The 12,384-nt window shown below is 37.0% G+C and overlaps 1 protein-coding gene and 1 long non-coding RNA gene across 2 annotated transcripts; one reads left to right on the forward strand and one right to left on the reverse strand.

The window, feature by feature from the left end:
* The first annotated feature begins 2,109 nt into the window (after positions 1-2,109).
* tlr9 (toll-like receptor 9) lies at positions 2,110-5,325 on the forward strand. Its single transcript, XM_062998768.1, has one exon. It carries the CDS (start codon positions 2,110-2,112, stop codon positions 5,323-5,325), a length of 3,216 nt encoding a protein of 1,071 aa, XP_062854838.1.
* A 5,722-nt stretch (positions 5,326-11,047) lies between these two features.
* On the reverse strand, positions 11,048-12,292 carry LOC134317834 (uncharacterized). The gene is made up of 2 exons (XR_010013286.1): positions 12,084-12,292; positions 11,048-11,138 (listed from the first exon to the last, which is right to left on the reverse strand). It is a non-coding gene; the product is annotated as an uncharacterized LOC134317834 (long non-coding RNA).
* Between the last annotated feature and the right edge of the window lie 92 nt (positions 12,293-12,384).

Here is a 12,384-nt window from a genome sequence, read left to right on the forward strand (position 1 = left end):
AAAAGTATGAATCACAATAAATTATCATACTTTATGATTACAAGTTTCTTCAACAACTCTGTTTAATTAATTAGATTTTATTCAATAGGCCATTCCTAACATTAATACTATATGGCCAAAAGCATGTGCATGAGTACTCCTTCTAATTAGGAAGGGGGGGGGGGCTATAAAACCTTCTATGGGGCTGCAACTCCTTTTAAGTGCTCATGGGTTTGGAATGGGATGTCCACTAAGTTCATTATTAGGTGTCCACATACTTTTGTCAGTATAGTGTAGCATTTCACATTTATGTGGTGTACTTACTTCTTGTTGTTGTTATCAAAGTCTCTATATGTTTGAAAAATAGTTAATAAGCTATGATTTATGTAACTGACACAGTAAAAGTTATGTGGCTCAGTGGCTTGTATCGTTTAGAGATTTGGAATTAGTCTCCAATTTTAGATCTGGAATTTTATTTGTCTCCAGACCTGATGAAGTTGTATGAAATATAAAATCATCTTTAGTTATAAAATAAATTATCTGCAAATGCTTATACTAGCAAGGCCATGAAATAAACATCACTTCATTTTCATACTGTTTTAAACCCTGCTCTGACCAGAAAAGCCCACTCCTGGCCGCTTAGGTGGCGCAGCGGTAAAAACACACGCTGGAACCAGAGCTGGGATCTCGAATACGTCGTATCGAATCTCAGCTCTGCCTGCCGGCTGGGCTGAGGAACCACATGAACAATGATTGGCCTGTTGTTCAGATATGGGTGGAATTAAGCTGGATAGGGTCTCTCTCTCATAACTAATGCAATTACAACCTCTGCTGGCTGATTAATGGCGCCTGCACAGAGATGAGAAAAGTGTGCTCTCAGGGTGTCTTTCCGTACACAGTGCTGATCTGCACTGCACTCGTGAAAGTGTAGGTGACAAAATGCATACGGCTGCTGCCCACGTGTAGGAGGGGGTGTGGGTTAGCTTCGTCCTCCTCAATCAGAGCAGGGATCGGCATTGATGGAGAGGAAGCATGACGCAATCGGGCAATTGGACACACTAAAAAAGGGAGAAAAAAAGGGGAGAAAATGCATAAAAAAGCCCACTGCTATCTGAATAGAAACAGCCCATTATATCAATTAGGTAATTAGTTAAAAAAAATTTGAAATGTATACTCTTTCGCTAAAGGGAAAATGCTAGCAAAATTACAACATAGCAAAGCTAATGTAACCTCAATCCTGTCCTATCTCTTGGTGTACACTACATGGTGACTTTTATTACACTGGACACCAGTGTTTATTCATTTTTGCATTTCTGCTCTAACTTTTCCTCATGCCATTTTAATTAAGAAGTCAACTGACCCTGCTGAGTATGTATAAATATGCCAAAGAGCATGGTTTGTTGCCTAACTGTATCCTCCAGATAACCTCACTGGAAACACTTGCACTTACTATATTTTTCCACTTATTGTGGTTTTTGCTTTTAGAGAAACGTTGAGTGGTGTTATGGGGCAACAAACAGCACAAATGAAAGTTTGCTAGTTAAACTATTGAGTTTACACAATAGTTGGGAATTTTAAAATTAAATAGTTTGCATATAAGTTAAATAATATTTAAAATACATTTTAGATAAAATACATTTGAATAAATACAGTTAGGTTTTCATCATAAATTATGCCAGCCCACTGCTGCTGTGATCCAGAGTTCAAATTCCCAACGTTGCTATCAGTCGTTTGGGTGTCTACATATAGACAGTATTGGCTATGAGAGGGGCTGGCAGCCATGCAATGGATTGGAGGTGTGTTACTTCATTACACCCAGTGATTAAGGAGAAGCCGGAGCTACCATGACCCTGATCAAGATAAAGTGCCAGTAACACATGAAAATTTAATTCAAAAAATAAAATTAACTCAATTAATAATAAACCATTTTGTTTTAGTTTTTTGTAATGATGACAAAACAATTAAAACAAAAATTTTAAAAATCACTTAAAAAAAGCACTTGTCACTTGGGTTTTTATTTATTTATTTTTTTAGTTAAAAAATATGCACTAAAATGTAATTACAAATTAAGGATGTACTCCTTTAAAATTTTAAGACTCACTAACATCTGCCTCTCTACATCTGTAGGTCATGTTTAAACCGGGATTGCTCCTGCTTTTTATTCTGGATTTACTCTGTATGGTGAACACTTTAAATCCCACATTTTATCCTTGTGACAATAACACCATCAGCAATGGAGACATACATTTGGAGTGCAAGCACAGAGAACTCACTAGAATCCCCAAATTTTCATCTTTTTTCATCACCTCAATCAACCTTGATGAAAACCTTTTAAGTCAAATAAAAAGTGATGATTTCTTGGGTATTCCCAATCTGCAGCATCTTAGTTTATGTTGGAATTGTTTACCTGGTCGCCTTAAGGCACTAAAATTGCCTTCATGCAAAGTGACTATTGAGCATAATGCTTTTGTTAACCTTAAGAACCTTACCACCCTTTATTTGGCTGGAAATAGTCTCAAGACTATTCCACTTTTACCCCAGCGCCTTGAGGTCTTAGGACTGGAATACAACAACATTTTCCGCATTGAACAACCACTGGAAACACCTTTCCTCAAAGAACTATTTCTTGCAAAGAATTGCTACTATGCCAATCCATGTAACGAATCCTATTTCATTGACCAAAGAGTGTTTCAAGATTTACCAATGCTGTGGAACCTTACTCTTGGTTTTAACAATGTTACCTCTGTTCCCACTCAACTGCCACCCTCACTGAGAAGTCTTGACCTGAAAGAGAACAAGATCACAGAAATTACAGAAGATTCTTTTGCAAACCTTACTAGGCTTAGATACCTTAATCTAGAATGGAACTGCCAAAGGTGTGATCATGCAGCCCAGCCTTGTTTTCCTTGCCCAAATAATGCATCACTGGGACTGCACCAAAATGCATTTGTTGATCAAAGAGACTCTCTTCTTAACCTGTGTCTCAGGGGTAATTCACTTCGCTCTCTTCCTAAAAATCTCTTTTCCCAACTAAAAAGACTTAGATCGCTTGATCTCTCCGACAATTTCCTGGCCTACCAAATCCGCAATGGCACATTTTATGAGGAACTGCAAAGTGTTGTGTCCCTTAGCCTTGTCTATAACTACGAACCTCTAAAAACCTTTCCAGAGCTGATCCTGTCAGCCTCCATGAGCAAAATGAAGTCCTTGAGGAAGCTGTTTTTAAGTGGGCTCTTCTTCCATCACGTTTCCAACCACAGCATTGAGTCTCTCATTGAACTACCCAAGCTTGAGTATATTGATCTACGCATGAACTTTATCAGCTCCTGCAACATCACTGCACTCAACCAGATAAGAGCCTTAAAAAGGGTGATGCTTTCCCAGAACATTTTAACCTTCAACCCATGCTATGCTGTCAGCTCTGCTCAGGCCCTGACCCTGGATAGATTCCAGAGGGATGACAACCTTCAGATTGAAGAAATGCCAACACTCAGTTCAGAGCTCCAGATGAGATCTGTAAACTGCACTTTGACAGACTTTCAGAAAAGCTTTTACACAGCATCAATGTGGAATTTTGAAAAGTGTTTTTGCTATGAAAAGGTATTTTTTTACCTGTCTCAAAACAATATACCATGGCTGAACGTAAGTACATTTGAAGGAATGGAGAATGCTGCATGCTTGGACCTGTCCTTTAACTACATAAGTCAAGCTTTAAATGGTAAGCAATTCTATTATTTACGCAAACTGATATTCCTTAATATGGCCTACAATCGGATTGACCTTTATCATAGTGAGGCTTTCTATGAGCTAAGAAGCAGTCTCAAAGTACTTGATCTCAGCAACAATGAATTCCAATTTCTTATGAGAGGAATGGGCCATAACTTCACATTTACAAAACACCTTGATACACTTGAAGTTCTTAGTTTAGCTAACAATAACATTGGCATTAGGATCTCTACCACTCTTAATAGCACATCTCTGAAGTATCTCTTCTTCTCTGGAAATCGATTGGACATCATGTGGGACACCAGAGGAGATCAGTACATAACATTTTTTCAAGGATTGATAAATCTTATGTACCTGGACATTTCTAACAACCAGCTTAGATCTTGTTCCCCAGAAGCAATAGTTAACCTTCCTCCAAGTATCAATGTGCTCAGGTTGGACTACAACCAGTTGAATTATTTCCCATGGGGCAATATTTCAGTTCTAAAGCAGCTGTGTCACCTTAATCTTAGTGGAAACCACCTATCCAACCTGCCAGATGGTAATAACTTCTTTTCTAGCAATCTAAGAAGCTTGGACTTAAGTCATAATCGACTAAATGTTATTCCAGAGTTATTCTTCAGCAAAGCAACAAGCCTTGAAGAACTAATGCTTAATCACAATCAGTTAAAGATCTTAGAGATGCAAGTTCTCCCTCCACCATTTCGAAAAGGCAACACCACCTGTAACATTCGTGATTCAAAGCATAGCAAAAACAGCTCTTGCAAGTTAACATTACATGCCAACCCCTTCACATGTAGCTGTGCCACCTCGTGGTTTACTGATTTTCTCCGGACCACTCCAGTGAATATCCCACAACTCACCACAGATGTTCGATGTGGTTTTCCGGAGTCACAGACTGGGATAAACGTTCTTTCTATTGACCCTCGATCCTGCCAAGAGATATTTGGCAGTGTTGCATTTCTCTGTACAGCTCTACTCACAATAGCAGCAACTACAATTCCTATTTTGAGGCATTTGTTTGGCTGGGATCTTTGGTACTGTTTCCAGGTTTTGTGGGCAGGACACAAAGGCTACTCTCCAGTTCATGGGACTAACATGGTTAACAACCAATATGATGCATTTGTAGTGTTTGACACAAGGAACAAGGCAGTCAGAGATTGGATCTACAATGAAATGTTGATAAACCTGGAGGGCAGAGGAAGATGGCGATTTCGGCTTTGTCTGGAAGAACGAGATTGGGTACCAGGACTGTCCTGCATAGAGAATCTTCACAATGCAGTGTACAACAGCAGAAAAACTTTGTTTGTACTAACTAATCAAGGTGGTAGTGCTTCTATAAACGGGATGATAAAACAGGCATTTTTTCTGGTCCAGCAAAGGCTGCTGGATGAAAAAATTGATGTTGCAGTACTGATTCTTCTGGATCCAGTTTTCCCTAAACTCAAGTACCTGGAGCTAAGAAAGAGGCTTTGCAAAAAGTCAGTTCTATCCTGGCCCAAGAACCCTCGAACCCAGCCTCTCTTCTGGAACAATTTGCATATTGCTTTAGCATCTGACAATGTGAGAGCCTATGATGAAAATTTTAAAGAAAGCTTTTTGTCTTATGAACTGTCATGAATAAATAAGCATACTTAGTAATGTATTTGTAATATTAGTTTTATTTTTGCATACACTTGTTTAATAGACTAGCTCACCATTGACAAGGGTGCAGGCTTCTGAGTCTCAGCGGTGCTACTGGCCTGACCGGGCACTCCACAAAAATAATTGGCTATGTTTAAAGAGGGAAAGTTGGATAGGTTTCATTTTATTGCTGCTGCATTAGCGACCTGTGCTTTCCGGTCTATGTGCTGGCACAGTAGTATATGAACTCATAGGTCATTTGTGGTTGTTCATCTGTGGTACGCCTCTCCTTTTTTTGGAGTGTGTTGAAGGCCTGAAATGTAGTAATGGGTCTTTAATAATAAATAAAATGAAATTGACCAGACAAAACATCTCAGGTTCGTACTGTCTTACATGAAATAGAAATCAAGTGAACGTAAAATAATTATTTCTATTACCAATAAAGTTATGGCAGCTGAATACTTTTTAATTTCATTATAAGTTATAAATGTCAGTTTAGAAATGCAACTTTTCAACTCTTAATGTAGTGTATGTTGTATTTAAGTTTTTTGTCTTAGATTTCATTACTGTTTCATAAGGTCCTCAAGATATTTGGACTTTTGCTACCACTAACCTTCACACAACCCCAGAATGTAATTAATCTACCATATGTCTTAGCTGTAGTGAATGTGTTCTTTTTCGTTTGTCTTATATAACAGCCCTTGGTTTTAAAATGATTCCAAAATCTGTTGTGATTAGAATACAGATAATGTTTTCCTCTTGTAATTAACTTACTTGTTTTCCCCTTTCTTTTACCTTTGTTTCCTTCCTATCATCTCTGTGGTCATACTCTTTTTAATAGACATATGTCTATTATGTCTAATATGTCTATTGTAAAAAGCGCTACACAAACAAATTTGACCTGACTTGATAAATTTGACCCTGTGGGGTGAACACATATGCTGGGAACACCATAGGCTTATGTCCTCATGGTGGTCTTTTCTTTTCTAGACAAGTGTGTGAAGTGTAATATCTGCTACTCCATGTCTATTTGTTCCAATCTGGGCTGCAGATTTTTATTTCATTTATTCTGTTTATTCCATTTATTGTTATTATTTTCATGTTTATTCCTTAATTTTGTAGTTTCATTTTTGTTTGTGGCTTTTTAGCTGCAGTTTTGTTCTACCTTGGTTAAGCAATTTGGTTCTTTGCAGTAATACAGGACTTTTGTCTCAAAAAGCTGTAACATTTTTTTCAGATTGAATTTCAATAATCCTTGTTACAGGGCAGCATAGTGCCACAGTGGGTAGCACTGTTACCTCACAGCAAGAAGGGCCTGGGTCCGATGCCCCGGCCAGGCAGCCCAATGAATTAGACCCTGAAAACATTTAAGCTGGTAAAACAGATGATAAGTTTTTTATATTACATACTACATTTTTATTCTATTTATTTAATTACATAGTGTGTACAACATTACTTGTACTTTAATACTTTAATACTTTGTACTTTAATGTACTTTAATACTTGTATACTTGAATACTTTTTGCTTAAATGTGTCTTGAGCTGCTGTAATAACTGACTTTCCCTATGGGATTAATAAATCTATTATCTATCTATCTATCTATCTATCTATCTATCTATCTATCTATCTATCTATCTATCTATCTATCTATCTATCTATCTATCTATCTATCTATCTATCTATCTATCTATCTATCTATCTAATCTAAATCAATGAATGAATAAATGAATGAATGCATGATCCTTGTCATTTGTATGTGTTAATTTGGATAATCCAAGAATTTGAATAACAGTCAATTACAAAGTCAATTGCACTAATATGGGTGTCATGGGTATCTAGCATAGATATCTAACCCCCCATACCTTGGCTGATGCTGGATTTTATGGTAACAATTAAAATCCTTATTTTCTTATTTGACCCAATAACACAACATCTATGTGGGGTTTGCTCCAGAAAAAAAAACCATCACAGCCTCTGGGGCAGTTCGCTTATTCAGGGCAGCTTCCTCTTGACAGCTGAAAAAGGCTGCAACACCTAGATAGAGATAAAAGTAATAAGAGATAAAGGACCAAGCTTGGCATAACAGTTTAAAGAGGAAAGTAGGTTTCCAATATAGGAGCTGGTAAATCTGTAAGGACAAAACTATGATAAATAGAAACACTTTCACCTGGGGTAAATTACTACACATCATGGCACAGAAGATTGTTAATAAAGAAAAACCAACAAGTCAATCATCTGCGCCCCCATGCTGTTTGCGATCTTTGACATTGAGCAGTAAAGGTGTGTGATAACAGCAAAAAAACACCACATGTGGTGTGCCTAAAATAGAACCTTATCAAGGAAAAGAATGGGCTCTGACACACCTATGTTGCTAAGATTTAAATAAAACTGTGGTTGGCACACAATTGTACAATGCAGCACTCAAGAATAACACACAACAAGGTTTCTGATTATTTGTTGAAATTATTTTATTAAATTAATGTGTCACTTCAAAATTTCCAACAAATACAAATAAAAAAATGTAAAGACTAATTTTTTTAGGAGTTTAGTGACCCATCTTAGTTCCCATTTCAAATCTTATACGTTCCACAAGTGGTACAAGTTCTGGTAATTGAAGCCCCCTGGTGGTACTTCAATTAAAGTTTGTTTTAAATGAATAACAAAAATTTTAAAAAGTCTGTAGTTAATTTTTAATTTACCCTTTTCCCCACAATGAGAAATATTTTCAGATGTGTATTTCAGTTTAATTAAAATAATGTTTGTGTTTAATAAAATACAAAACCAAAAACTGTGTAAGCTACAGAGACACTGTTACTTTTAAAACATACAGTGGACCCTTGACTTACGAATTTAATTGGTGCCGAGGGGTTGTTCTTAAGTCTAAATTTTCGTTAGTTAAACCTGTTTTTCCCATAAGAAATCATGTAAATAGAATCAATCCTTCCAGACCTCCCAAACCACCTTCTTACCTAACCTTTCTAATGCTCTTTTTTGTTATAAATACAAGTATATTTTCCCTTAAATCTTAAATTATAGAATAGACATTCCTGTAATAAACAGTAATAAACAACACACAGTAGTACTGTACATAAAAAAAAAAATCACATTTCAGTACAGTAAGTGTTCTGTACCAAACACCATAATACATTTTCTTCTCTTTTATATAAAATGTATCTACCAGAAACTTTGACTTAAATTTTGATGTATCTAACAGAAATTTTGTAGGTGTAATTGAACGAAAGAAAGAATACTTTACTCAGCAGACTTTCTTCTTTTCTCTCACTCACTGTCCCATCTGCCTGATACACAGTGACAGCTACTGGCAGGAGAAATTATACAACAACAAATAGTAAAAGATTTTCTCAACACTACGCTTTGGGGCCATTTTAATATAGAATTTTACAAAATATAAAGAAAACACAGAAAAAATGTTCGCTCGAATGTTCGCTCACTGTATATGCTGGTGCTGGTCATAAAATTAGAATATCATGAAAAAGTTGATTTATTTCAGTAATTCCATTCAAAAAGTGAAACTTGTATATTATATTCATTTATTACACACAGACTGATATATTTCAAATGTTTATTTCTTTTAATGTTGATTATTATAACTGACAACTAATGAAAACCCCAAATTCAGTATCTCAGAAAATTAGAATATTGTGACAAGGTACAATATTGAAGACACCTGGTGCCACACTCTAATCAGCTAATTAACTCAAAACACCTGCAAAGGCCTTTAAATGGTCTCTCAGTCTAGTTCTGTAGGCTACACAATCATGGGGAAGACTGCTGACTTGACAGTTGTCCAAAAGACGACCATTGACACCTTGCACAAGGAGGGCAAGACACAAAAGGTCATTGCTAAAGAGGCTGGCTGTTCACAGAGCTCTGTGTCCAAGCACATTAATAGAGAGGCGAAGGGAAGGAAAAGATGTGGTAGAAAAAAGTGTACAAGCAATAGGGATAACCGCACCCTGGAGAGGATTGTGAAACAAAACCCATTCAAAAATGTGGGGCAGATTCACAAAGAGTGGACTGCAGCTGGAGTCAGTGCTTCAAGAACCACCACGCACAGACGTATGCAAGACATGGGTTTCAGCTGTCGCATTCCTTGTGTCAAGCCACTCTTGAACAAGAGACAGTGTCAGAAGTGTCTCGCCTGGGCTAAAGACAAAAAGGACTGCTGAGTGGTCCAAAGTTATGTTCTCTGATGAAAGTACATTTTGCATTACCTTTGGAAATCAAGGTCCCAGAGTCTGGAGGAAGAGAGGAGAGGCACAGAATCCACGTTGCTTGAGGTCCAGTATAAAGTTTCCACGGTCAGTGACGGTTTGGAGTGCCATGTCATCTGCTGGTGTTGGTCCACTGTGTTTTCTGAGGTCCAAGGTCAACACAGCCGTCTACCAGGAAGTTTTAGAGCACTTCATGCTTCCTGCTGCCGACCAACTTTATGGAGATGCAGATTTCATTTTCCAACAGGACTTGGCACCTGCACACAGTGCCAAAGCTACCAGTACCTGGTTTAAGGACCATGGTATCCCTGTTCTTAATTGGCCAGCAAACTCGCCTGACCTTAACTATTGTGGTATTGTGAAGAGAAAGATGCGATACGCCAGACCCAACAATTCAGAAGAGCTGAAGGCCACTATCAAAGCAACCTGGGCTCTCATAACACCTGAGCAGTGCCACAGACTGATGGACTCCATGCCACGCCGCATTGCTGCAAAAATCCAGTCAAAAGGAGCCCCAACTAAGTATTGAGTGCTGTACATGCTCATACTTTTCATGTTCATACTTTTCAGTTGGCCAACATTTCTAAAAATCCTTTTTTTGTTTTGGTCTTAAGTAATATTCTAATTTTCTGAGATACTGAATTTGGGGTTTTCATTAGTTGTCAGTTAGTCAGTTATAATCATCAACATTAAAAGAAATAAACATTTGAAATATATCAGTTTGTGTGTAATGAATGAATATAATATACAAGTTTCACTTTTTGAATGGAATTACTGAAATAAATCAACTTTTTCATGATATTCTAATTTTATGACCAGCACCAGTATATAGAGAGAGAGATGGTCGGAGTGAACATGTTCGTGACGTCACGTGTTTCGCGGATTTCTGTTCGTAATCCGAATTTTGTTCATACATTAAGTTGAAAAAGATCGTTCAGAACCCAAGATGTTCATATGGTAAACCATTCGTAACTCAACCCAGCTAGCAAAAAATGTATGGCCCAGTTCTGGGCCATATTCGGCATGCCGGAACTTTTTGTGTCGGCCCACATCCGGCAGCCAGATCTGGCCCAGTGTCAAAATGAATGACGGTTAGATCGTGGCCCGTATACGGCTGCCCGGATCCCAGCCATGACTGCCAGCAATATGCCAGCACTTAACCACCTGCTAGCCAGAACAACCATTATCGGGCCAATAATGGCCCAGTTCTGGCCTGCAGTAGATTTTTAAAAAGGCTTTCCCCAGCCATATGTAACCTTTAATGGTCACTGGGACTACTTCAAATGTTCTTGCTCTTTATTAATAAGTACAACTATTGCAAATAATGTATTAATAAGAAGACAAAGGTGAAGAATAAGAATAATAGTAACAAAAATGTACACATGTTTAACATATATGTATGTATGTCTTAAAAAAATGTCTTAAATAGTACTATATAGTACAGTTAAACCAGTAACAGAAAAAAAACTAATGTACACCAACATTTTTATCAAGTATTTTTATTTATTATAAGTTGATAATAAAAAATAATAATATAATAGCCATAATTTCCTGCCTCACACTGGTCTTCAATTCTGAAATGAAACCAAAAACAGAAATGAAAAACGTTGAATGTTGAAGAAAATAATGCCACAAGCATTATCCAGAACAGTACTTTAGCAAAACAGTGTCTTCAGTAGGTTGAATAACATAAGCACAAACTTAAGTTTGCCTACAAACTAGGGCCACTGTAAAAAAAAAAAATAAAAAAAAAAATATATATATACGTATGTAAGTTTCAGGTTTGAGAATAAAGTTGAAATGATTATAAGAATAAAGTCAAAAATATTTCGAGAATAAAGGTGAAATTATTATGAGAATGAAGTTGAAATATTATGGCCAAAGAGTGGTTGTTTGTATTGTACACTTCCACCCACATGACATTATGACTAAACCCGTCAATGCAACCATTTATAGCGATGCTGATCGGCTTTAGTTTATCGTACAAGTCCATAAGGCTCGAATTAAAATACTGGTGATGACGCAGACACCAAGCACACTGGTGGCGCACGTTCTTCTAAATAAATACAGTTTATTGCAAAGCTGTTTCATTGTCCTTTTACCAGGGGCGTCGTAGTGGGGTGAAAAGTGGGACTGAGTTACCAGGGTCCCAAGTCGGGGGAGGGCCCTTGAGGAGTCTAGAAAGAGTCTGGACTGAGGTGGAGGGGGCCCATGGGCACTGCTTGTGCATAGGGCCCAGAATTTGGTGCTACGCCCCTTACTTTTATTCAAACAAATTGGTGCTGATGTGCCAGGAGATCATGAACATCTCTCATTTTAACACAAGAAAGTTGCTATGGCCATAATATTTTGACTTTAATCTCAAAATAATATCAACTTTATTCTTGAAATAATATCAACTTTATTCTCAAAATCGAAAATTTTCTTTAAAGTGGCCCTATTGTATTTTATGTCCATATCATGCACCCCTATTTTTCAGTCCCTTGACATGCAGTGTTTAAGATATTTCATTTACTTACATTGGTTTGAGAAGATCAGTTCAGATGATTAAACATGAAGTTGAAGCTGCTGATGAAAGAAGGACAGGTATAAGTACAGAAGGTAAAATAGGTGTATTATCAAATGATATAATTGCAAATTACTGTTTAAAAAGATACACAGTGGTATCAGGCAATCTACCTCATGTTTGACATCTGTACTATATTTGATCATTTAATTGATAATGAAGTCACTTCAGGAAAGTGAAAATTTTGATGACAGGCAAAAAAGATAATAGATAGGATATTGCAGTTGTAATTGTATATGAGTCATAATTATTTA

Source organism: Trichomycterus rosablanca, chromosome 7, assembly GCF_030014385.1.
Source record: "Trichomycterus rosablanca isolate fTriRos1 chromosome 7, fTriRos1.hap1, whole genome shotgun sequence".
NCBI lineage: Eukaryota > Metazoa > Chordata > Actinopteri > Siluriformes > Trichomycteridae > Trichomycterus > Trichomycterus rosablanca.

Coding starts and splice junctions, on each gene's coding strand:
- tlr9 (XM_062998768.1), top strand. CDS start 2,110: ATGTTTAAACCGGGATTGCTCCTGCTTTTTATTCTGGATTTACTCTGT.